Source organism: Osmia lignaria, chromosome 3 (assembly GCF_051020975.1).
Source record: "Osmia lignaria lignaria isolate PbOS001 chromosome 3, iyOsmLign1, whole genome shotgun sequence".
Taxonomy (NCBI): Eukaryota; Metazoa; Arthropoda; class Insecta; order Hymenoptera; family Megachilidae; genus Osmia; species Osmia lignaria.
In genome coordinates, this window is record NC_135034.1 from 8833396 (window position 1) to 8860959 (window position 27564).

The 27564-nt window shown below is 41.5% G+C and overlaps 1 protein-coding gene and 1 long non-coding RNA gene across 2 annotated transcripts in view; one reads left to right on the top strand and one right to left on the bottom strand.

The window, feature by feature from the left end:
* Window positions 1-5668: 5668 nt before the first annotated feature.
* LOC117611177 (ras-related protein Rap-2a) lies at window positions 5669-27401 on the top strand. The gene is made up of 4 exons (XM_034339114.2): window positions 5669-5977; window positions 25488-25598; window positions 26392-26815; window positions 26883-27401. The coding sequence occupies exons 2-4, from the start codon at window positions 25504-25506 to the stop codon at window positions 27180-27182; spliced, it is 819 nt and encodes a 272-aa protein (XP_034195005.2). The 5' UTR covers window positions 5669-5977; window positions 25488-25503; the 3' UTR covers window positions 27183-27401.
* The window catches only part of LOC117611180 (uncharacterized), a 109080-nt gene continuing 95611 nt past the window's right edge, over window positions 14096-27564 (bottom strand). Inside the window, exon 5 of the long non-coding RNA XR_013065254.1 lies at window positions 14096-14149. This is a non-coding gene — a long non-coding RNA (uncharacterized LOC117611180). The remainder of the gene's footprint in view (window positions 14150-27564) is intronic.

A 27564-nucleotide genomic window follows, 5' to 3' on the forward strand; every position in this document is an offset into this window, starting at 1 on the left:
TCGTTAAACAAATTACGGTCCGTTGCGTTATTTATCGAGCACACTTTGGTTGGTTTTTATTGTTATCACTTGGCGGTGTGACACGATGAACGAGCTATATAAATCATCGATAGACCGATGAAAAAGCGCGTATTATTAGAAGTAGATCGCGTCCCCGGGGTCGCTAGTAAATCTTTCGGCATAAACGACGGAATAAAGAGCGATTTCAACTACGTCGACGTGCCGGAAACTCTCGAAGACGTGCACGAGAAGAACGGTAACAAAAGAACCGACCGACTAGGTGGTTCGCGTAGAAGCTTCCTGTGCTTTTCCACCCTGTACCATCCCCTTTAATCGTCAACCAGAGAAACTGCGAAGAACCTCAACTTTGCCACGTACGTGTGTAAAAACTTCGCCAAGAATTTCAAGCATTTATTCCCGCTTGTTCGACGTTGATTTCGAATCGTTTGCTTTGTCGAGAATTGTTCATCGACGCGGCTTTGTACACGCTCGAGTTGCTCGCGTTGTTTCAAAATCTACCGCTCTTTTTGTTTCTCTTTTTTATTTTCACGCACCCTGATCCACGGTTTAAATGTATTCAAGTGCCCTTTCGCTGCTGTTTCTCGTTCCGTTCGATATTTTGACGCGAATACAGCCGATCCAGAGGGATTTGAACCGTGGCCGAAGGCATGAAGGGGAACAAAATTCTCGGTATCCCATAAACATTCGGCCGTTATTGGGAAAGCAGCGAAGCAGGACCGAATAAAAATATTTATTTAACTCGAATGATTCTCTGCGTTGAACGCGACAAACGAACCGTTCTGTGTTTGGAGGTGAGCGAGGTCCGCGGCCAATTTCTCGGAGGGTTTCGCGAGAAAGACAACGAGAAGCGTCGTCGATAGGTTGAAAAGGAATAAGGCGAACGGCAATAACGGCGAAACGATGACGTCTACGTGGCTTGTTTCACGGGAAATTTAGCTGGCATCTCGTAGAAATCAAAGAGGGAGGGTCGATTCTGGTCGCGGGCATGTCGTTGTTACTACCTGCTCTCTCATTCAATTTCTTTTTCTATTCAACTACTATTTAGATGTCTCTCTTTGTATCGAGCAATAAGGAAACGGAGTAAACGAAATTATTCTGTGGGTTAACTTAGCGAAATATCTGGGCGAGAACTTGCGGACCGATCGGTGTGCACGCGGATAGATCGACGTGCTTGCGAGTCCAGCGGATGCCAACGATGCTTTTCGAGGCTTGATTTCGCTGGAAGATGAGAGGAGATTGGAAATTCCGTTCTGTCGCGTTTCGCTTTCACCTCCGTGCCACTCTGAATGAAAGGCATACCACCGAACATTCAGTTTTATTTCCTGTTTGTGGTATCGGCAACCCCCACACTCAATTATTACAGGAAAGGCTGGATAGAGTAATCCATTGTCAAGTGAAATACCTTTCTTCTAGGAATTTTTCCAAAGTTCCTCATTTTTATTCCTCAGAAATTTCTAAATTTTCAGGAAAATACTGCGACTGAGCTCTCTTAGAATAACACCTTTGGGTGAACTCACGTGCACTTTTATTAAAACTTTTATCAAAGATACTCGAAGAATATCGTGCTGCTCTGTTCTTGCGATACGCGAATCAAATGATAGGAATTCAATGAAATTGTATTCTCGAGCAACCTTTTTCAGCTTTGATCTTTGGTTAACAAACAAGATCACCGCTGCGTGAATGTTTTCACACCTCGAGATCAGCCGTTATTCTCTTATGATATTCATACAGCCACAGTACCTATAGTTTTACTACGACGGATTTTATAAGTCACCCTGGAGGTATAACTAAGGGAATTTATGCACCCTTGTGAACGTCACGTCAATGTCTCGCAATGCCCTAAGGCAAGAAATATTCGATGTTCCTTTACGTTGCAGCGTCTTACGACGTCGAATGAATGAATGATGAACATCTTGAAACGCATTATGCTTCCATAAGTGCTACTCTAGTTACCGTAAAATCTAACGAGAAGAAACAATCTAATACACCGGAGGCTATAAAAATACATTTCGATTGATTCGCCTTGAACGTCAAACAAACGAGAAAAATAAACGCAAAATTATCTATCGACTGTACCGTACTCTTTTAATGTTTTCTTTTTTCTCGTCTGAACGCGAATAAAAACAAAGAAGCATCGAATAAAAATAAGCACGTGAGCACGATAAAGTCTATCTTGTAAGTAGACCTGTCGATAGTTTGCTAATTTTATCTCTTTACAAGCTTTCGCTTCCTAGACACAAGTACGCGATTAAATATTTACCCCAGGAGATGGTGTTCCGAGAGTAACTTCTTACATTTACCAACAAACTATTGTCATAGAAGTGAAGCGAAGAAAAGGTGAAAATTTAATGGTACCTTAAGAGCTTCCACAACACATTACACACCCCACCTTAACGACCCAATAATCCATTATCCACCAATAGTCTCTCACCCAGAGCAGCAAAGTATTTAACAGCTAAACACCAGGCAGACCATCTAAGACCTGGTCATAAAATTAATCGTCCATATCGTCTAAGTCTTTCAAGTGTCCCTGACAAGTCTGACCTTGATACTTTTCGCTCGATGAAACGATGGGACAGTTTGTACACTGTACTTGGTGAAAAATAAGATGTTCCTCGTGGTAATCCGTGGATTTTTCAGGGTGGAAAATCGAGACGGGACGTTAACCGTGAAAACCACGGAACGTTGTTAAATTCCGAAGAAATGAATTATTCACGGTTCGTTTCTGACGAGGAGGGGAGTCACGGTTCGCGAGACGAATTATTTCGAGGGTTGCCGAAGCGCGCAATCGCGGTTGCCTTCGAGAAATTCACTCTTAAGTCTTAAGATCGTGTCGTTCGCCCGGTATCCCGGAAATTCTCGTTTCCTTGGAATTTCGTGATGTCCCGCGAAGCTTCCTCGAACGGTCACCGCACGTGTTCCGAGTTTTATTTCATCGTAATTCCGGTGCAGCTCGATGACTCCGTACCTACCCCTACGTCTCGAGGAATCGCGCGACAGGGCGCGTTGTCCTACTTTCCTCGTAAAAATTTCTCCAATTTCGAAGAGAATTTTTACTTTTCGAAATTCGAAGTATCTACATTCGAACTTTATCAAAGTCCAAATCAATTTTGAAAAATTTATGTTAAACCTCCCTTATTCGAACAGATCAATTGTTCAAATACAAAATATAGTACAACGATTTTATGCGAAGGTAAAACATCTGGGTATATAATCGTATATTAGCGAAAGCACATTTGAACTAATTGCTGAATTAATCATGACAGGTCAGTTAACGGCGATCATAAATTTCCCAATTAATGTTTCCGAGGCGTATCAGTCAGGCGAATTAACTGAAATTTTATTCGACGTTCTAAAATGAAGTAATTTACCAGGTCTGTTAAAAACGGAAATGTCCCTCTTTAAATGCACTACTTTCACGTTTGTTGCTCCGTTTCAGCGTGTCTCTGTCTTTAAGTAGTATAGGTACGTACGCGGTCAGCCGTGGCGAGGCAAGAAACGGGTTAAAAGCGGAAAGGAAATCCGCTCGTTCCCTGCAAAGTGGATCGCTGATATTTGCTGACGTCGATATTCCTCTCGAATTGGCTGTACACTGGGCGAAAACAAGTCTCGATTTCGGCTATTGCCCCGGGAAAAAGCGTCGAGAACGTCGCGACGAAACTTTCCACCCCGATACTATCACCCTCCTGTTTTCTCATTGTCAGCGTTGGGTGACAAAACAAATTTACAAAAACTCCAAGCTTGTTCAAAGATAAATTGAAAGATAATACAGTCTCTTTTTTTATTTGTTAACCAATATGAGATGTTAACAGTGTTTTGACTTACGCGTTACTGAAAAACTGAAAACGCACACTAAGAGCAACAGTTTTCGAGTAACGACGTCCACTGATCCAGAACAGAGACGTAAAATTGGAAAACTTTCGGGGAACTGGTAAAATTGAATGACCCCACCTCGGTGGGGATGCTCGCTTCACCTCGTCTAATCCTTCCATCGACCAGGATATACATAGAAGCATGTTGAATCTCATCGAAGTTGCACACGCAAACATTGACCGTATCTCAGGTGCATCGAAACCACCCCTCAACTTGGGCGAACATAATCGAGGAAGGAAAGGATAAACACGCTCGTGTTCTCAACTTGCCAAAACACTTCGTAACATCGTTAATCTTTTCATAAATATACTAGTAGAAGTTAAATATCATTTCTGTCTCGATTCTAATGCGATACGACCATGACTTTTTGAACGAATAAAACTTTTATGTAATAATATTCATCCAATTACTATAAGTAATAATAAATAATAACCTTTTATATGAATAGCTGTGCAAACGTAATACTTTGCTGAAACTCTCATACCAGGCTATAAAAGGATTAAACTAAAACTTTTATCACGCGATACGAGAGAGCTTTTAACGAAGGTTAATCGGAAGAATGCAACGAAATTATTCGCAGAACGCGTTCGGGACACGCTCTTTCAGCGTCGAGGATAGACAAGTTTCACGCTTGCCTACCGTTTCAAAGTTTGATTAGTTTGTCTAGGTAAATGGAGTGGTTGTGTGAAAATAGCACCGCCGCGAAACACGGTTTGAATTTGATGCAAGAGGCGGGCCGCGAACGTTGACCCTGGTTCCAGCGGTGTATCGCGTTTCCGGCGTGGATCGATCGAAAAATCTAACCATCGGGGTGTATCGCGGTAACTGTCAAATTTATTATTTACAGAGATTCGTTGCTTGATCCAAGAAGAGAAATTTATGAGATGCATCGTAGCCTAGATCAGTTTCTCAACGTTTGGTAATATTTTCGCGGCAGATCGATACGTCTTCTTTATCCGCGTTGTCGGGTACAAACGATACGGTTATTTGCAAATCAAAATGATGGCAATATTTGTCCGATTCCTTTTACGAACCGGAGTCTTATCTAGATTTCGAGTAAACAGTCACTTCATCCCGGCAACTTGGTCGGTTTACTTCGAAAGATACCGAAACTTTGCTATCAAATAAAATTCCTGAAAAACGTCTAAACTTTGCGCGCGCGCCAGCAAAGAAGATCCCGAATAATATGAAGAATAAATTGAAAGAACAATTTCTCAGGGATTTGACGAAATTTCAAATAAGAAAAACGATAGATCGTCGAAGGAAAAAGTTTCAGAAGAAAAGACAAAAGGGTTGAAAAAAGAATATTCTTTCTTTTTATAAACGAGTTACCAACACCGCGAATGTAGCCAGTAAGTTTAAAGCAAATATTAACTAGACAACCGATAAACAGCCGTAATTACCACCTACGTTTTCCGCGAAAAACAAACATTCACCCCTCGGAGTACACACGAGCAACGGGAGGTTGTTCGGCCTCAGCCCGCTTGGACGTTCTCCGACGAGCAGAACCAGTGACCCTACCTCAGGTGTGTACCGTCAGGTGATGGTAGGCAAATCAGGTGAACGCGAAGGACGAAGAGTAAAGAGGGTTATAGACGAAGAGGAGGGGACGGAACGAAATGACAAAGAGGAACGAAGACAAGCAGCTATCGCGGCTGCAGTCTAAAATACGCCGGGCGTATTCGGTGGGGGTGTGCAGGTGGAAGAGAAGGTCGGAAGGTTACGAGAGCGCAGACGCCGACTGAAAGCGAGGATATCACCCGGCACGGTACCGAAGTACCGGACAGAGCTAGCTCGTCCGCAACGCTGTGTTCGTCTAGCAGCAACTGCGATCCACCAGCGCACGACCACGTTCACCTAATTTCGACCTCGTCACTTACTAGTCAATTGACCTAATCATCGAACCTTCAATTTCCACTTGTCGCCAACTGACGAGGCCAGACGAGATTTACACCGCAGCGTACCGTCCACCGTGTTACCGGCGGATCAACCAAGGACCACTCGAACCTTTGCCGCGCTCACGGTTTACACCTGTTAACCGAGTCGAGCCGTCGCGCTCTTCTACTCGCTGCTTTCTGTACAGGTAAGTACCACCGTGTTTTATTTATTTTATTTTTTTTTAATTTATTTCTTATTTTTGTGCACTTCTTTCGACGATATAGAAAAAATAATTTTTGTTTCCATTCAAATTTCATGAAGGATTTAGATAATTACCGAGCAGTGAAGAGTGATGATTTGTTTTTGAAAATTTAAAAAGATCAAACTAGGCTTCTTAATCTGTACATCTGTGAGAGAAAATGAACGGTGCAACAAATTAAAAATTTTAATTGCTTCCCCATAAAGGCGCGCGAAAATGAGTTCCAATTTAAAACCGTGAATTGACATCAAAGGGTAGGCTGTTTAAACCGCCTCGTTAGGTAAAAATAGATTTTGTAATTTGTGGTATCGTAGGATAAAATGAGCCAGAATAAACACGCGAGGGAAAATGAACTATGCCTTTGACCGAACGGCCTATTCACAAAACTTTCTTAAACTTTGTTGAAGACACGCGAATTAACCGAACGGAACAGTCCCATGGAACATTAGCCTGCTCGATTGTTCCTCGTTGAAAACTTTTAAGTAATCTTAACACGCTAACAGTGTCGCATATACGCGACGCTCTGATTTCTCATGAGAGATCACCGTTACGCATGAGTTTTCATTTTATGCAGTTCTAAAATAAATGAAACCCCTTACATCATCCGCACTTTAACTGGTGCAATCAAAATGGCATACTATGATGCAATTATTAAGATTCATACTGCAGTTCCATTTTCCAATTTAACATATCGTGTAATTAACTAATCAATTATTATGGAGTCGCTTCAGTTTGAAGTTTTCTATTCCATCAAATAATGGTATGAATTTTCACGATGACATTAGATCGTTGCTTGGAGGATCACTTTCGTACAGGATGCAACTTGCCAGGCCAAGTAGCATCGATGCATATTTAACGCGATATTAATGGTATTCCAGCCGGCCGAATATGGATGATGCATTTTCACTGCATTACACACCGCAATGCAACCTCTAATCCTCCCACGCAGATTTCCGGAAGCCCGAATCCCAAACGGTCCCGTTGTACCACCTGATCTCAATCGTATCAGTTCAAAGATTCAATCAATCGTTTGTCGTTGCTCTTTTCTTCTTGCAAACAGATTCTCCGTTTCGTCGACGAAACAATTTCCCGGCGAACCTGATTCCTCCGATACACCACGTTCGAAACTCATTTCCCCGATGGTATTCCCTAAACGCAGCCTCGGCAATGGCTATAAAGACGAGGCTTTTGTGTACAGAACCGGCAAATTAATGTGTAAGAAGAGAAAGTCGGTAAACATCTGCACCCTCTCTGTGTGCCGTGGTACAGTTTGTTTACAGGTGTGCCAGCAGCTTCCACAGTAGCTAAGATGGAAAAGGGTGTGCCCACGCGACACTACACTTTGTAGCTATTTTAATAAAGATTCTGTTTATCGTCTTCAACGCGACAACGGCAACAAATTTCAACGTTATTAAACAAGGTTACCGGGTTCGAAGTAATCTCGAAACGCCCGTGTAAAAAACTTTGTGGCTGTCATTCAAAGAAGGCTCATCCTGCCGAGCTAATCCATTTTTAAAACGCAATCCTTGCTTCTGTCGTTTGCCTTTACCGTGAATGTCAGACGGAATGCAAGATTTTTAATTAAGCGACAAGTTTTCAATTTTTCATTTCAATCAAATCCTAGAAACTCTTTCGTGCTAAGGAGCTTTCAATTCATTTTTTCAAGACAATTCTTCGTTCCATCGTTTATTCATCACGGATAGATGCCGCATGATTTTCAATTGCACGACAGAGCTTTTCGGCACGCAACCACGTTCCTCTATATACACGTCGATGCTTCCGCATTTCCCTGCGGTCTTATCTGGCCAACTGTTCCGTCAGCTGTCGGAAATGGCGCGGTAGATTGCACCATTTACCAAAGTCCTTTCAGAGCGTGACTTTCGTACAATGGTCGGCAATGGTGGCTTGCATGGGCGTCACTTTTAACGCCGTGTATCTTGCTAGTCGTTCGTTCGATTTGATAGAGAAGATTCACGGGTATCCTCGTTCCTCGTCGAGCAACGCTGTATGCGACGGAACGGGCGATTTATCGGTGATCGTACTGTTTGTTCGTTTCGTACTTTGAATTAAAACCATTTATGCGGAAGGTTGCGATAATAGTATTGGTAGCAGAGGATACAACGCCCGCGTACTTTAATTACGAATGGATGGATTCAAGAGATACGAGTGTGAAATTTGAAATAGTTGCTTTGCTTGGATGGCAAAATGTAGGTAGACTGGGTGATATCTGAAATCTTCAGACGAGTTCTTTCACCTAACCCTTATACTCGAATACAAGGACGATGTTATAATCTCGTATTTAACACGCTGCTCTTGAACGAACCACATTTGTTCCCAGACGAAATCACCGGCAGGGACAGTTTAAAAGACCCTTGGATTCCAGGCTCGAGACGATAACACGGTAAAGAGCAAACGGTCGTGTTAAGAGCAGTCACCTAACATGCAAATTTCCTCGGATAATTCTGGCCTGACGGCCTCGAGAAGAGAATTGGCCACGGGCAGATTGGCCGCGGGCTAGGAGCTAGGGATTAATTTTAAAATTCGTCGAGATTCACAAAGGCATGCTTCGTTTACAGAAGCTAATTCAAAAGCCGAAGGTATCCGTCCGAGGTTATAAAGATGTTTCTCCCGAGGCGTGGTTCAAAACACCGTCGGGATATAATGATAATTGGAAGCAAGTTCACGGGGTAAAAATAGAGACGAGATCTTTTTTTTTCTGCTCATGTATATGAAAACGCAAAGGAAAGTCTCGTGGAAAGTTTTTATACGATCATCGCTACCACCATTATCACCTGAGCGAAACTCGAAACAAGTTTCCCTGAAAGAAGAACCAGACTGATAACACGTTTTTCGCAATCTAAATGGATCTTTCTATCATAGCCCGCGAAACTTTCTCATTGACCGTGCTGGAAATGCGAATTTGAAACTAACAACTGAGAAAAGTCTAATTAGACAGCAGAAATATAATTATCGTTCATTTGTACAACCATGTACACGGTGTGTTGGAAAAGGAACAGAAGTTTTTGGAAACAAAAACAGAAATGCTATCGCGTTTTTTTTTTCTCTCGCCATTTTTATTTTTTAAAACATGAATTTCAGGATGAAAAATTGTATGCAAAATTTCATTATTCTATATTATCCTATTTGCGATTCTCCGATGCTGATAATTTCAACAGGGAAATTAAAATTTGCTTTCTTTCTGCACACACCGTGTGTTTTTCCAGCTGGCTTATTCAACTATTTTTCATGACATTTCTCGGATAAAACTTCAGTGACATTCATTATTCGTTGTCAACGTGGCGCGCGCGATATTCTCTGTTTTTGCTATCCATAAATTAATTAATCTTCGGTTTAATATTCGCCTATGCGACGTATTCCCAGTTGTGTATGAAACTTCGCGCAACTTCTTCGCAACAGATGTGTGTATATTTGAAATTTCTTATGGTGGTTTTTCCGCGAAACGATTTTACTTCGTTACTTTCGAACGATGGCTGAAAGATTTTTTAGACTGAATGCTGCTGAAAGATGTTCTCTCGCGAATGGCGCGAAACAAAAGAATATAAAAGAAAACAACTAGATTTTCAATTATTACTTTAGATATTATTTTGCAATACGCGAACCTCCTTCTTTAAAAGATTTTAGTGAAATTTTAGATTTTCAATTAATTTCAGCAACTTATGCCCTTTCGTTAATTCTTGAAATATCATTAAAAAGATTTTATTGTTTATTTTTCAAGTTATTCGATACATTGCGAACCATCGCGATATTTCTTATTCTACTTCGATGCTCGAATTACCTACTTAAAAAATTTAACTGGTGATACCTTTTACGTAGGAGGACTAATTGGATCGAATTAATCAGCGGTGAAGCTACGATTTTCAAATGCGACACATTACTGTATTTGCAATGATAATACGTAATGTTCCACGATAATCAGAGTAAATTGCAACCAGGTTTAGGTCAGATTTGGTATGATAATGTCATTTCATTACAGGCGATATTACAGAACGATCGTTTCGACAGATTGCAATTGTAATATTATATTACTGTGGCGTTGATTAGTAATTGATCCCGCAAACTAAGCAATCCAAATATTCAACATCCCTTTGTATCGATATCGAAATCTTGTCTTTAGTTTCTTATCGTAATGAATTCAAAGACTTAACATTTAATTACCCCTATTCCTTGCAGGCTGAATTCCCATTAAGAATGGAGCGTTCTATTAATCCTCGTGTACCTTTATTTAAGAAAGTTCCATACCTAGCAGGCTTATACAATTATTTATCACAGATGCTCCCTTTAAACAACCCGTCGAGGCAAACTCTGGAGGGTTTAATTGGCCATCAAAAAATTAAGGATTTCTTTTCATATCCAATATTTTCTCTTGATTTCCCATCTGTCTGGTCAAATTCAATTCGTCACCGACCCCTCGCGACGATCAACCCATCAATTTCTCCAAACCCAATTCGTCTACAGGACAGTTCATTCATCGCACACTCCAACACCCCTCATTTTCGGCAGTGCCTACAATCGCTGTTGCCTAACGCCGCAACAAAAACAAGCATGATCAGCTCGGAAGCCGCACAATATGAACCACCGTTGACAATAACAACGGGATACAATACGAATTCGAGCAACATTGTTCGGGACAGTGACGATTAATTGTAACTCGGTGGCTGTTGTACCAGCTTGGAACAATAAAGTCCATGAAACACGGTTTGTTACGGCGGTCGCCGGATCGGGACGAAGGGTGAGCACAATTGGTCGACGCGAGCGTCCCTTAGAGGACGACCAGCGGACGCCTTTCTAGCCATAAACCCACAGGATGTAGGTGCACGTTCAATTAACGTTGCACGCTGGACGCAACAAAACGAGGAGGGCGGACAAGGGCTCCCACTATCGATAATAATGTTTGACTTGGTGCACCCTGTGCGCGGACACCGGGATATCGATTGCCCCGTAACGCGACGATGAAAAGATAGGACAAGAGCAAGGTCGAGTTCGACTCCAAACAGCTCGGCTGGATCGAGTTTCGACTTTGACTCGTGAAATCGAATCGCCACTTCGAAACGCTGATGGGAACTTTTATTTCTTCGAGAACCTACAGTCGGAGAAATTTACTTAGGACCGAGTTTATCGAGACTGGATCGAAAGAGACGCGAAACAATTTGAAAGATCGAATCACCTCTGATAAAAGTATTAAATTCTTGCTTCAAAAGTCGCGGAACAAATAACTGGACCATTTGAGAAAATTTACTTAGGATCGATGCGTATAATCCATCAATCAATTTCTTCGTGCGAATGGGAAGATGAGACTCCGGGAGGACTCGATCGCTGGTTATGTAGTTAAAAGATTAAACTTCTATCTCGCGGGATAGGATCATCGTCCCTATCAGCTTTCCCCAACATCTACGCCTCTCGCGAAACTTTCCTTCCAAAGTGGAACTTAAAATTGTAGAAAAAGGAGGAACTTATTTGGGCCCATCGCGTATTCCGGTACACGTACTGAAGATCGCGATAACAGTCGCGAAAGGAGAGCAATATTTCTTTTCTTTTCGCCACAATGCTTTATAAAACGATAACTAGGGCAGATCTATAATTCTGGTACGGTTGAATGGTCTATGTACATTTATTAGCGGAAAGAACTTTAACTTGAAATATTTTCTATTTCGCGTTCGCAGGAGACGGTGAATATTATTTATTCTTCAGACGAATAAAAATTGAATCCGTTATCTATCGCGAGATTCGCAGGAAATTGCGGTCAGAAAAGCAACGCGGAGGCGAAAATGAAATCCTAAGGGAAAAGTTGAGCTCGTGGACAAATTCGCGTCGTTCTTTGCATTCTTTTTTATCTTTATTTCCTTTCTAGTGAGATTGATCTGTCCCGCGAGCCTGTCTCCTTCCAACGTTGATTTGTCAAGCTTTCATCCAGCTGCAAATCGAACCGAGTACTCTGCGTGCTTGGAATCTACCATTCTACATTTTCGATTTCTTCGAAACGTGACAAATGTTTCAATTCGATTTTCTTCAAGTACGAGCCATCTTCAATCTACTCTGACATGTTAACTCGTCTCTTCGTTTGAGGATGCCGAACAAATTTGATTCGTCGAATCGAACGTTTATTAAATCCATCCGGGTTTATAAATATTCCCGGATATAATTAAAAGATCGCGTTACAAGAGTAAGCACGAAACTAAATGTTTTCGCGGTACATTTAACTGGCATAATTGATCTAATAATTAATACTCCGAACAGTAGGTATCGTTCGACACGGTCGAGCAGGATTGAATCGGCAGCCGATCGATATGGAAATTCGTAATTATTTGCGTGCGAGAACTTGGACAAAAAGCTGTTCGCCACAATGACGTAAACAATTTGAATTTCCATAACAGTATACCGCGGAAAATATCCGGCTGTTTTCGAGCGGCGACGTTTCATAAAGCTCGCTAGACACTGCGAGGAGGAAAATTCGAGCCGGAAATTCGCACAATGAGAAATCGTTTCTGAATCAACGCGACAGCGACGATTTGTCCTGCAACGGCTGTTGAAAGTTTGTCAGTGAAAAATGATTCGCGTTATACGCGTTGCCTCTTTCTCTTTTCACAAGCTCGCAAAAAAATGGGAACTTTCAAGTCGTTCGCGATACCTATTCGGAATATCAAATTCGTTAGAAAAAGAAACAAAGAGATTCGTCGGTAATTTATGGACTCTCACGAGATACAAGTTTCGTAAGCGACGGATAAAGAGTAATTAACCCAGATACCTTCTCTCGCGTAGCTTTTCAATAGCCGAAACTCGATCGAGTCGCAAAAACGGCGCGTATAAACTTGGCCCATTGTAAAGTTTTCCAAGCAGAAACACGGTTTATATCCCGCGAACCTCTTACTTCGATTGGTCGTCTCAAAATCGAATGTTGCTCCTCGAACGAATGGGACTTCCGAATTTACGATGTATTCCACCTTATCTACTATACATATATCGAAACGACGACCAATAGTTTCGTCGAGGAAACGCTTGTAACGTCTCGAGCACTTCCTCAATTGTATTTTGCAACTTTTCGAAAACGGTTGCATAAATTTTCCTCGATGTTCTTCAAACAATTGAAAAAGATTCTAAGGTTCTGTTGTTTCAGTGACAAAATACGTCCTCCACGTTTTCTGAATGAAATTATTATTTAATCAAGATATAACAATTCCTCTTTTAATAGATTGATGAAAAAAAAAACGACAAATGAAATTGAATAATACCGAGACAGAAAATTTATCAGACCTTATCACGGAAAATATTTTGTTACAAAGTATCAGGGATTAAGTGTTCAACCCGACGCCAAAAAATAACCGATTGAACATTTGAAGGATGTTCTTTTTTCGTACCGGAGGCTTACTGTTTCGTGCGATAAATGGATACCCTATAAAATGCGTAAGAAAAGAAATTAAAAAATTTTTCATGAGAGCTCTTGATAAATAGAAAAAATTTCATTTCCCGACCTTCCTTCTTTGAAAAACTTTCAATTAACGCAGAAATGAACTTTTCTTTTTCTACTGAAACGTTTATAGAATAAAGAATGTAACAAAACGTATCGAGGTAAACTAAATGAATATCTTCTCTCTGTTTTTTTTTTTTAATCAAGCGATACGGGAAAAATTATGTAAAAGATTCAATTTGAACACGGTTCGAAGGTGTTATCTGATCCGAGATTCGATTATCCTAGGAAAAATACGATGTCGTTAGGGTGCAATAGTACGGAAACTTTTCCACCTAGTTCGTGATTGTGTTCGAACAAAGCACCTAGGACCTCTTTGTTATCTGATAGAATCAGATCGAACGGGAGATCTCAACGGGGAAAATTTGATACATTGCGTTGGCGGTAGAACAAAACTCCCGTAAATTTCATGCGTACCACGTGTCAAACTTTGAATTACTTGACCGCCAATTTATTATCGAGTAATTTGCAAATTAAAGGGACGTAAATTGCAATGCGGTGTTAATCGACTTCGCTTCATTTCCCTTTAATGAATATCGCATTAATCCGATAAGTAATTAAGTACTCAATTAAGGACTCACCGAATTTTCCTCCGGGTCTTCGAATTCCTTTCCCCGTGCTTCTGCTTTCAATCTCTGAAATTTAACAAACAATGCAATTAATCAATTGCGATAATCGGAAAGGAAATTATGCAACAACAACTGTACGCATACCATCCCGCCGGATTTAACGATGTATCGAGCGACTCTTTTGAATAAAACGAGATAAATTGAATGGTGTAATTGCTTGTAACCCCATGAAGCGTAATGCGATCGCGGTTCACTCTGATCTATGGACATTTTAATTGTCGCTCCCGTCAATGATCATTGATATCCATTGGAATCTTTGTTTCACCTCATTGCACGTATTAATTCAGTGAAATTCCCGCTAAAATCCTGATCAATGTAAATTAGTCAAAAGTTTTATCGCGAACGCGCTAAACGGTTTGCTCCCAGCTGAATTTGAAAAGCATTTTTCACAAAAGTTTCTCCATTATAACTCGTTGAAGTAATGATCCTATAAATGATTTTACAAATTGGTATTCAGTCAATTTATTTTACAATTATGTTTTTGTCCGACTTGGTAAATTTCCGGCGCGAGGGGATGATACTAAAACTTACTCGACAAAAAGTACCTACATAATAGTAACTAAGTAGCGAAGTAGTAAAAGTTGAACAGTAAACTCAAAACTGTAGTTTCTCTAAGCTAATGCTGACGTTGTTGAGTAAATATCAGGCGAAGAGCAAAGTACGTCTTAGAAGTACAGAATTTACGTGGAACGCAATAGAGAATAAAAAGTTGGACAATTCATCTGGCAGAATGAATTTCACGTGTCTCTGAAAATTACGCGTCTTGTCTTCGCTGATGGTAAGATACTTCCCTCTAAAAGGGATGCACCAATGGCACAGCCCATTTATATTTACCGGTGTCAGCTCGATCGAACTTTATTCTCTCTCGCTTGACGATACAATCCCCGCCGTTAACTCGACGATGTTTCTCGAGCTTCTCTTCAATCCTATTTTCAAAGCTGTTTTTCGCGAGCTAGCAGCCAATACCGTTCGATAAACTGCCGAACGATGTTGGAGAAACTGGAAAGCAATATCGTTGCTTGTTTCTCTTTGGAATGGTCGAAACCGATGGTAAAGTTAAAACGTTTAAACGATACTTTTGCCAAATTCGAGATGCAACGAAGACACGTCTGCGTTCACGACGATTGAAAAGCTGCCTACGTGAGAAAGGAAATTCCATTTGATATGCAGCTCGCGATCGAGTCATTGTTTACCCTTTCGAAAGGATTCCGTCGCGCGAGTCGTTCGTCCTGGCTCGGATCCCAGCACGGTTCTATCCTGAATCTCGCTAGAATATTGCTGTTCCAGCTCACGATTTGGTTTACATTCCCACTAGCTCCGTTGACCCCGATCCTGAATTTCTTTCGCCTCGAAACCTTCGCGACGAGACGTTTCGAAACGAGGCTGGAAATTGAAATCGAGCACCCTGCGTGCGAGCATCGAACGAGCCGAGCTTCTCCGGCCTCGTCATGGAAAAATGGATTATGGAAAGCAGACATTAAGATTCATGTTTCCCTGGAAACTATAACGAGGGACCGTCGAACGAATTAAAGTTGACTGTGTCGTTAATCGAGGACGAACGTTGTCGTCTCTCACAGGTGGAAGAATTGAGAGAAGACGACATTTATATTAACGGAGTGCTTCTGATGAGTGACACAGCTGCTGAGATTTTCCAACAGGGTTTCATAACTTTGAATATGAACGAGATTAAGAGTGAACGAAATGAACTCTTTTGTTACAATAAATTTGCGAAACTCCATCGGTAGAAGAGAACCATGAGGGAAATAAGAAAAAAAAAAATACAAGAGTATATAAATTACTGTGGGGTCAAGATCGCCGGGTACAATAATAAAAGGAACCGTGGGAGTAGAAATGGCCAGTTACGATTCGGAAGACCAACGTTCAATTTCCGGTGCCGGTGCTCTTCTATTTTTCACGAATTCTTACATCGTATATAAAAAATAAGGGAGAAAAAGTTTATTCCCTTGGGAGATAAAGTTTATTATCTCGAGATACTTATGATAAACAACCGACATTTTTGATGAGAATGAAAAAAGAAATATTTCTTAACGGATTTCCAGCGGTAACGAAGCGGATTTGTTCCCCGTTTAAAGGCATTAAAATCACCTGAACGTGTGCTGGTGGATAAACGTTAAAACGCGACCGCGGGCCGGCTAGTTAAGTGGGAAAATGATTTTGTAATTTGCACCGCAGACCAGGACCTAACTCGATTTCATCCTTCCTGACCAGATTACACGTTGCAATTAAAGTCTTATTCAACGATGTAATATTAATGTTTGCTTTGTCAAACTCGTTTACGTTTTAATACGTGTAAAAGTGGAAAAAGAGATTCTGCGAAAGAGGACGTTTTGAGAACTCGGTGCGATATATGGAAACCTTACTTTTTCGTTAATAGAAAAAGATTATTATTTCATTTAATAATGAAAAAATATACTCAAGCAGATCGTGTTTTACATTTTAAAGCTCTATAATTTCAATTCTGAATACTATTAGAATTACACTACAATTTGAAATGAACAAACCGAAGCGTGAAATTGCATAATTAATCTCGAAAATCATTAACAATGCGTATCACAATGTGCCGTACCAGGAATGGCTGTTTCTACCGTAGTCAACGTGTTAAATGTTGAAGAAAATCATCGCGAACCACCCACTCGTCATTGTTTTAATTGTATTTCCCGTATCAACGTATATAACGATGGCAGTCGCGTTGTTTCGAAACTTCACACGTCGGTGCATTTAACGAGCAGCCTACGCCACCCCTTTTTCACTCAGTAAAACACGATTTTTTTTCTTTTTTAAACGGCCTGAAAAAGGTTCCCCGTTTCCGTCGCTAACAATATCGAAAATTTATGTGTCTTATACTAGCTATTTAACAAGTTGTCGACGTTATCGTGGCTTAACCCCAATAGGTTGTAACAAGTGTCACACGTGTCCCCTCTAAGCGCAACTAGAATGCAGGCGCACGACGTCGTTTCATCGAACATTATTCTGCCTTTGCGGGTCAACTAAGTTTCTCGCCTATCGTGAACACATAGTAGAAAGGTTAAAATTAATAAAAATTTGTCCCTACGATACAAATGGATTAACGAAAGAAAACATCGATCCTGTAGTAGCTTACACCTCCGGATCCCGAGTAACTCAATCTGTCAAAGAAAGTTAGAAAACGAATAGCCGTTATCGCTTTTACGTCTCGACTCGTTCGTCTTCCGACCCGGTCGATCTTGCACCATCTTTCACCGGGTTAGAGGAAAACATCGAATTACCCGTGGCGAGAGGAAAGCATTTCTTACAACGTTGATGGGGATAACAGTGTTTACTATCTCGTCGAAACGTGTGACGGCATTTACATTTCTGTGGAAACGGAAAAATATACCCTTTCGGGGGTGTTTGTCGGTGTAGAACAAACGAAGGATCCCAGGGCAATTCGATTGGTCTATTGGATCAAACCCGATACACTCGAGAATATTGAAAGGGAACGGTTCCTTTCACCAAAGAAAACACACCTCTCGAAACGTCAAGGTAAATTTTCACGAAGCAAAACTCCATCCGATGCCGTTTGGAAATGAATCTCGTTTCTGATCGATCAAGAGGTTACACGAATAATAAAACTGTACACACTTTAGTCGAGAAACAGGGAGCGTAATTTATCAAACCCGAAACTCGTGTCACCGGTGGAAAAAGCAGCCTTAAGTATCGTCGACGTCATTAGCACGCGACGAAAGGAGGTTGCTACTAGCGTCGAAACAGGCCAACGAAACTGGAGCAATGGCTTTCCATCTCATTAGAATATTTCCATGAGACGCAAGAAACACACCCTGCGAAGCTGGCGACAATCTCCGGAGCATCTAGCCTAAATCCGGTGACTATCATCTCTCAGTAAATACGCATCGTAGCTCGTAAACGCAGTAATCACCAATAAACGGGACCGAGCACAATTTTTCATCTGAGAAAAGCTCGTAATTGATGGCTGTCCAAGAAAAAAAGAAAAACCACCCTCCGAGAAACGTTCGTGCCATTAACATCGCGATCAACGACGCGAGACCATCACACGCGAAACACTGGCCAAAAATGGAATAACGTCCTGAACGTCCCAGTTGGATCGCCAGTCGTGGTAACAATAAATTTCTTGGATAAAGGAGGTGCGTTTCGTTGCTCTGAAAACGTCTCCCACTTCCTGCACGATCAATATAAAGGATATTCGCGCTAATTTACGAGTTTCGTTATTTATCCTGAACCCGTTTGGTACTAGAGTAGCTCGATATTTCATTGCCTTATGAATAATATCAAACTCGTAAAATGTACCTACTGTACCAACTTCCATCTTCCATCTAGGAGAATCGTTTAACAGTATATGGATAAAAGTGAGGTCATCATTGACGTTTGGCTCGATGAGCCAAGGGTACAGCCAGGCACCCAGGAAAGTACCCGAAGGACGTCCGAAGGGAGGGTATACCTTCGTCATAGGGACGGTTACGAGTCTATAAAGCAGAACCGTTGTTCATCGAAACGAGAAGCAACGGCGATAAACGAAATTACATCCTCCTTTTGCTGACCAGAATACATTGTTTCAACATCGAGCCCGCAACAACCCCGTTTCCTTTCGAAAAATTCCCATTAATATCGCGCTTGTCTGCCACATTAAGGTCAACGAATTCAGATGTGCGGCTTTCGGGAAGCTGGCCAAACGTTTCGTTGGCAAGCTACTCGCATAATTCATCGTACGATCCAGTCGTTTCTTTGAAGCTTCCGTTCGTATATGTTTGGATATCGTACGAGTACCAGTCGGAAGTTCGGTCGCAAATTACGGAATAAATTTTCAGCCATTTCAATCGGTGATATGGCAAAAATTCAAGAAGAACACAGTAACTATAGCAATTAACAAAGAATTATATTTGTAATTTGAAATTTACGAAAATTTTAGAGAACGAGTGCCGAAACGAGGATGCCCTTTTAAATTGATCACACCTTAATTTGATTGCAATTATCGCGTAAGTGAGGATCATTCTCTTACATGGCCGGGTTTGATAGCGAAGGATAATAATCAGACGGTCGGCGACGCGTGGGTGGGACACAAGGTGGATGCGTATGCTGGTATAAAAGTGGAGCAACGACCGGGAAGAGAGTCGGAACTGGCCGGCTCCATGCTGTCGGGTTTCGTCGTATTGCACCGATCCAGTTCAGACGATCCGTGGGTAAGGGTGGCGAGTACGACGACGCCGACGTCGACCTCGAAGTCGACAAGCTGTGGGGCGCGATTCCCTCTTCGTTTCTACTCGCTTTTTTTTTCCTCCCCTCGCATACATACGAACGAACGAACGAACGAACGAACGGCTCTGGCATCCCGTCGAGAAGACTCGAGAATCACGCCCCCTTCTTCTTTTGCCACCCTTTCTTATTTCACCCCTAGTCGACCCGGTTGCTCTTTCCTTCGACGCGTTACCGATATACGAAGATGTCACCGTGGGGATCGCCCCACCGAAGCGAAGGGTTGAATTGAACGTTGAACCCGGAATATAAGCTGACCGAGTCAGCAATGCTCCAGGAAAATATCGACGAATCGTACACGGTACGATGGTTTGACGAATCTTGTTATTCTTCCATCACTAGTGGACAGAATTTAATTTCAGCTTTCCTATCTTTCAGACCGTGATTAATCGAGTGATTTTTCTTTTTAACAGTCTATCAGCTGCTCTGTTCCACTAACCTTCTTCCATCGTTCTAATGTACTCAAAGCAAATGAAACGTTAAGCCTTTATTAACCTATGCATGAGGATCATTATGAATCGTCACCCAGTTCACAATTGTTTTAAGCATAGAATAATCTTTGTCTATGTTATTTGGAATAATTAAACAAGGAAACTCCGAGTAACGTCAAATTATTCAACAGTTCCGAATGGCAAAGTAAAGAGGAAAGTTATTAGAGTTGCGTTCTCCTGGAAAGTCCTTATTTATAATTTACTATCTAAATGATGAAGGATTTTGGTTCGCTGGTTCGCAACATTGCACCGCTTTTAGAATATATGGATACAATATGTATATTGATCGTTGAAGGAAATAGAAAAAGAATCTTTCTCGATGCATATCGGTTGGTGCGATCAACTGGTGCATGATGGTGATAAGTCAGTGGGAGTCGAAGACGGATCGATTATCGGTCGGGTCGTAGGAAGAACCTCGCATGACTGAGATATTGTCGCGAACTTGTTGCCTCTGCCCGTATAGACATATAATTTACGAGGTCGAACGAGGTTCGTAAAAGCATTTTCCACTAGGGTTGGGCATTTATACCGTGTACGTGTGTTTGCCACCGGTAAACACCTTTTCTCGCGGCAAATACTGGATTTTGAGAAGCTGATACAAGCGGAGGGGCCATTTTCACTCTACCTATAGAAAAATTGCCAACCAAGTGGAAGAACACCTTAAACGAAGCGTTTCACGAGCCTGGTTCCTTTATAGCCTTTCTATCGTTAACGACGTAAAGAGGAAACACGTTTATTCGATGGTTCATCCTATCTTCGAGTTTCGAGAGTCTCTTGAATGATATTTATTCGCGAAAATATTATGTCATCTCGGCAAAAATTATCTTCAATTTCATCTGTACGATCGTTAATTATCGCGGGGAAGAGCTATTGATATTGTTACGTCAGAATGCTTATTCTTTTATGAATATGCACGGTGGGGGGTTGGCAATTTTCTTAATTAAAAAGACGCTACCTCGAAGCTGAAAAACGGTCCGGGATAATGGGCTGCGTTTTCATTTCTTCACAAAAAACAGGTAACGAGGCTGGGCTCTTGAATTATCAGAAATTCCTTAAAAGCTTTGTTTCCTTGGAAGCGGTGTCAAGAGTTCGTAATTACAGTCATTGAACAAACAAAAGGGGTTCCTGTTTTTTCTTTGTCCAAAGACGGAATGAACAAACATAAACGCGGAGATTCGATTTAACTTAACTTTCTAAATTTGAAGCACACTTAACATTATTCCGACGATTCGATATTCCCAAGTTACCAGACACTTCTCTAAAAGGCATAGAATAAAATTTATATTTGCCAGGGGACACACTTTACAAGGTTCCCTCTGAAATTTCTTTCAAATAAAATTCCAACTTCTCTGAAAACTTCGCTCTTCTTTTATTCAAGGATTTGAAATTCTACGAAAAAAAAGCTCGAGTATCGAATAAAATCTCAGCTGTTCGGAAAAATTTTCATCGTTCTCCCCTGAAAAATTCATTCGAACGCGATGAAATTCGTTTACCGATGAACAGATGAATCGTTTCGAAAGATACGCACGCGTTGCCCGTGTGTAAAATCAGTGTTAAATCGACGCGACGTTCTCTATCGGATAACAGTCAGGTGACTTTTTCAGCGAGCCGTTAACGCCGGCATTAACGCAGTCATTGAATTTAATTAATGTCAAAGCGGTGACGCGTGCTGCCACGCCACGATACACGGAAAGGGTTCACGTACGTCAGTCTGATCGTCGTCCGACGAGATTGTCCGCTTTTTCCGACTCTCTCTCTTTTCCAACTCCCCTCTTTCCACCCATTTTCTCTGGTAAAACGTATCGTGAAAGATCGACGATGTGGGCTCGTTTAAATCCCGTTTCGTTTATCTCGTGGCATCCGCGATTTAAACAACATTTATTTACGCTCTCGTGGCTGACGGTGAACGCGAAAAAGATGAGGACAGACGGCGGATAAACGAGAATACGCGTTCGTCAAATTGGCAATAAATCGTAGGAATAGCTTATCGCCAGGCCGATGTTCCACTTGATAACACGACACGCCTACCCGCATCATTTTTCTCTCTCTCTCTTTTTTTTCGGATAATCTGAATATCGATCCGGAGTATATCACCCGCTTCCGCATAATTTTAACCTTTTCTCGTTACCCGCACTGCGTAAACAACTACGCTTCTCTGGAAGCGTTAATGTATCCGTGGAGTTTTTTTAAAAACCGTTCCCGCGAATCTAACGACAAGATTCGGCCGGAGAATCGAGCGAAAAAAAGGTTGAATTCGAAATCGAACGAGAGATCCTGAATCTATTTAACTTGGCTTATTTCGAGAGGGCGGATTTCGAGATGCATCTGATTACGCGAACGAAGCCGTAATGCTATCAGACCGACTACTTTTCGCTATGGTAAGATTTACTTCCATCTTCCCCGTTCAATTTCCAATCTGTACACCTAAGGGGATTCATTTGTCCCTTTATAGGAACACGTTATTCGATAACATGTTCGATTTCCTGTTAGGAAACAGGACAAACCACTTTGTAATTGCTTAGATAATTTCTAATATTAAATACACGTATAGCGTTCGAGTTTGAACGAAGCACCCGTAAACCAAGGGAATATTTGTATTAATACTTTTTATTTATATTTGACCATAAAAAAGTAGAACATACTGGGTAATATATAACTATTCGTTATTGGACATGGCTTTAAAGATCGCTGAAACTATAATTGCTATCTTCCCTGGGGAGAGTTTCGTTTCTCTACCGGTTAATTACAAATCACGAACATGTATATGTTACCCTGTCTGATCACTGCGTTCCCTAATTACCACTATTTGTACGAACGCGACAGCTCGGCTGGATAATAAATTGCAACGAAGAATTATTATCGAAGGCTGATAAAAATTCGAGGACGGTTCGAGTGCACTAGACAAAATCGTGGAGATAAATTTCTCTAGGAGGCAGATTAAAAGTTGAACCAGCGTTTCGATGGTTTATGACGGTAATATCGGTAGAAAACGTTGATCAATACGCGGCGTCGATGCCGGTTCTACGGAGCTTTATGAAGCAATAAACGGGAAGATTAAAACGTGAGCGCGAAACTGGCCAGATCGCTAGACGATCCACTAAATTTTCTTTTATTTATTTTTTCATGTAACGAAATATACTATACACTTCTAAAAATATAGTCAGACATATAGTTAACAATTGATCCGACACGAAAAAGATGGTTTGTCATGAAAAAATTACCGAACCGAGGGAATGTGGAAGATAAACAGAGGAAATTAAGATACGACGGCGCTTTAATTAGCAATTATTTAAAGGAAAAATTTATATAACGCTTCAAGGAAACAAGATACTCAAGCATTTGGCGTGAAACCCTTTAATCCTTCAGCGAACTCCTGAATATTCTCCGAGCTTATTTTTCTTCAACCCCACTGTTCCTTAAAGCACGTTTACTTCGTTGCTCATCTTTATGCACAGCCATGCTGTGCCAGCGTTGCATCAAATTTTTAAGCGAAACACAAACGTACTACCGAGGAGGATCGCGCGATACAAAGACGAATGTTAACACCAGATTAAAATTTCAGGCACTTTACCTTGCTCTATGTGAATATACAAATTTCTAATATTTTCAACGTATCGTTACGCGTGTTGAGAAACAACCACGATCTTTCGAATATTTTCAACCCTATGAAAATGACGACCTTTTATATGATTTTTAATTTTACCGTATAACACGAAACGATCTAGGGACCAAAGGGATTAATACCTTGTTAAAAGTGTTGAAACCCATTAAATCATTTACCTATTTGCCCGATCGCGACCTTTCAAATGATGACCCTTGAAATGATTTTTAATCTTTGGGGATGAAACGAAGATGTTATTTGCAGTTGTAATAAGAATCTTTTACGACGCGCCCATTCGACATAATATTTCATTACTTTCTATAGAAAAAATTAATGAATTTTTATTAGTATCGGAAGAAATCGTCGGGCATAAAGGATTGAATGGAAAAAAAATTCAATCAAACGTCCCGTGTTATCTATCGTATGCATCGAACTCGAAAAAATACAATCGACGCAGGGCGATAGCGGCAAGGTTTTCACACGGTTGCTCGGAAATTATCGCGGCTACCTATCGATCACTAAAGTATTGCTCCTCCAGCAAATACGTAGGTACGTCGAGCTGGTTCTGTCGCCGAACACGCGTATCATTTATCTCGACGGGAAATTGCGTTACGCCATGTATCGTATCGATCCATGTTGCAAACGGCTTCAACGGAAGCGGGTATGCGTGTTCACCCACGGCGAATCGAGACCCGGTTGGACAAGATTAGAAAACGTCACCTACCTCCGAGAGTTAAAGGACGCTCAGGGACCCGGTTCGAGGTTACTTTGCGCGACACTGAACGATATTAACCGCCACTGCACCCGAATCGATTCCCTATTAAACGACCATGATTAGCCATAATGGATAAACTCGGGATCGGGTTAAACGCAAGTACTATTTTCTGACTCTTTAAATCATCCAAAGAAAACTAATATTACTAATCTATATTAGCGTTTGTACGGAAATAAACAATATCTGATTTGAATGACACGCTAAAGAGGTGTCGCAGAAAATTTTAATCGCGAGCAAATTAACGCGAAAGATCAAACGCGATTCGTGAAACCTGTTAATAGGAGAGTGTCTGCCGTCGACAGATGTACAAACACTTCCTTTAATCCGTCTTTCCTTAAGCCACGAGCTTTCTCGTTAAATTCACAATATTCCTTGTTACTCTCACTGATTGCAATCTTCAGCGTGTCGCTTTGAGGCTGAGTCTCGATTTTCGAATGAAATAAATTTCTTTATAGATAACGTTCGGCCGGATGGAAAGGGGATTCTGATGATTCGATTAGAGAGTAAATTTGTCGAGCTGGTATTCGCGAAATTGGCGTTATTGTAAGGCGCGATTAAACGGGAGTGAAACGATCGATATGATATTCGATGCGACGCGTGCGGTTCGTTCAGCTTTATCAGCTGAAAAGCGAACATCTATCCACGTATCGTAGATGGATCAATCGGTTCTATCGGTTACGGTTCCCCTTGCGGTTCCGTTTCGTGACAGCTGTTTCAAAATTTCAACCACACGGTGCCCACACGTAAAACGTTTCGAACGTCAGCTTGCGTTTAACTTTTGGAGAAATTAAGCTTGCAATTCAAATTTCCAAGTCCCTGTTTCAACGGGTTAATCCATTTAAAGTTATAAAATATAAATACAATTGAAAAAGAAAACTAAACATTTTGAAACACCCACGTTCGCGGCTTCTATCAATGCGCAAAGTACGTAAAGAAGAAAACCCGTAATACGATACTGACAGTGTACCATCCTCCCTTTCACGATTTTCTGCTACTTTCATCACAAAAGAGGTATAACTCTTCATAGACATTGTAACAGGTGTTCTCAGGACCGTTCAAGGATTCTGTTTGCGATCCCTCGAAATCACGAGAAGGTGATATTTTAACTATAGACAGCACCACGTTGGCGAAACAACGTTTTGCTTTCTCTTTTGAAATTTTTCCTCGCCCCTCGGCGAACCGATTTCTCTCACGAATTCTATTTTATAGGAATACTTCGGTACAAATGATGAAAGGTCGGCACCAGTTTCGTCGCCGTTTCAGTCTACAACCGTCATCGCTGAAGGAGGGTCAGGAAGATGGTACGACGAAGAACGTTAGGTAAGGAAATTTCTAATGCTATTTCCAACCAGTCGTATCGAACCTGTCATGTTCACGCTCGGGAATCCTCGTAAAAAAAGAAAGCTTTTACGCGATATTCCTTTTCCCTCTTATTTCCGCGATGCTACGTGAACGCGTATATTTATATATACTTTACCAGAGCGAAGGAGAGAAAGAGCTTCCGCTTAAAATGGCCACTCTGCTCGAAACTTTCTTTTGTTACTTTCATTAATTTCAAACAAATAACGAAGAAAATGTTGCCGGGGAAAAGTGTACTTCCGTCCGACACGAAACACATGCCAGGCCTTCAACAACACTACTTTTATTCTCTTTTCTCCCTCGCCTTTTCACCGTTTCTTTCTCGATGTTCTTTCCGGCCAACCTCTTGACTCGCTCTTAGACCGGGCCGAGCTTTAATTTCGCGGCTAGTCTTCGCGAAAAAGGGAAGCTCGCTCTTCTCCTTTGTGCGCACGGTAATAACCACGTCTCGCTTCTTTGCCGTAATAAGCGTGGATGATTACGAAGACGAAGATACTTAGAAACAGTTGTTATCTGGTGCATGCAAAAGCACTGAAGTACCCTGCACCACTCCACAGAAGAGATATCCAAGGGAGTAATCGCGGCTCGAATTCAGGACAGCCGCAACACGAAACCAGTATTCAAGATGACGTCCACAGAAGGATCTTTAATGTTCATTAGCGCTATTCTTTTCGTCGGGCTGTTGTATTTTTAAACGCAGATTGCTCTTTGCATTTTTAATCGCGATATATATACATGTATGCATTTGTTTCAGAAATGAAAGATTGTCGGAATCGGACAGCGGCGGCGGAAAACAAACGGAAAGTTCTATAAGATACAAAATCGTGGTGATGGGAGCAGCGAAGGTTGGGAAATCGGCGATTATCAATCAGTTTCTCTACAACACCTTCACTCCTAAATACAAACGAACTGTGGAGGAGATGCACCACGGCGATTTCAACGTATCCGGGATACATTTGACGCTAAACATCTTGGATACGTCGGGCTCGTACGAATTCCCGGCTATGAGAGACCTTTCGATCAAATGCGCGGATGCTTTCATCCTCGTCTACGACGTTCACGACGCCAACACCTTTCTCGAGGTGAAGACTCTGAGATCCGAAATTCTCAGCAAGAAGGGCGCGGTGCCGATTGTAATCGTCGGTAATAAGGTCGATCTGATCGATTCCGAACAAGAGGTACCTGAATTTATTTAACTATCCCCGATTGTCTGGAAATTTCTTTCCTGATCTGTTATATTTTCAGGTGGACAGCGAGAGCACCAGAGAACTAGTCACCACGAAATGGAACAACGGATTCGTAGAGGTGTCGGCAAAGGAGAACCTGAATATCACGCAGGTGTTCAAAGAGTTGTTAACCCAAGCGAAGATGAAATACAATTTGAGCCCGGAACTACGACGACGTCGCCGGCAATCGTTGCCACCACCGCAACATTTAAATTCCCGTAGCAGCAGCGCTCACGTTCCATCGCCAGCTCAATTGCAACATTTGCAACAGATTCGCGAGCGTTCCGAATCCAAGAGGAATTCCTGCATTCTCTCGTAAACAGTAGCTGCTATGTTTCAGCAGATCCGATAGAGACGGGGCGAAGCAAGCCGAAGAGAATGGGGGAAACTATACTACGACGATTCTATTAGCGATTCCATTCGCTCGGATCGATCGATATTCTCGTTTCGACGTCGCTGCCTCGCACGCTCGATAGAAACCACGATTAAACGGTCCTTCGATGGTTTAAACGCCATCGAGGATACGTCGTGGGTGATATATCGAAGGCCAGCTTGTACCCGTGAAAAACGGTGAATTTCTTTCATTTTTCGCTAAACGATCGACGTCGAGACGGAGGGGTACGACCGTGAAATCCTACGCGTTACATTTGAAACTCTCCAGGAAAGATTTTACCGTAGAAATGGCCTCCGATTCTGACGAA

Excerpts from the sequence above, each read along its gene's own strand:
- LOC117611177 (XM_034339114.2), top strand. The coding sequence starts at position 25,504 with ATGATGAAAGGTCGGCACCAGTTTCGTCGCCGTTTCAGTCTACAACCG. Across the intron at positions 25,599-26,391 it reads GGTACGACGAAGAACGTTAG|AAATGAAAGATTGTCGGAAT; the intron begins GTAAGGAAATTT and ends CATTTGTTTCAG. Across the intron at positions 26,816-26,882 it reads TGATCGATTCCGAACAAGAG|GTGGACAGCGAGAGCACCAG; the intron begins GTACCTGAATTT and ends TTATATTTTCAG.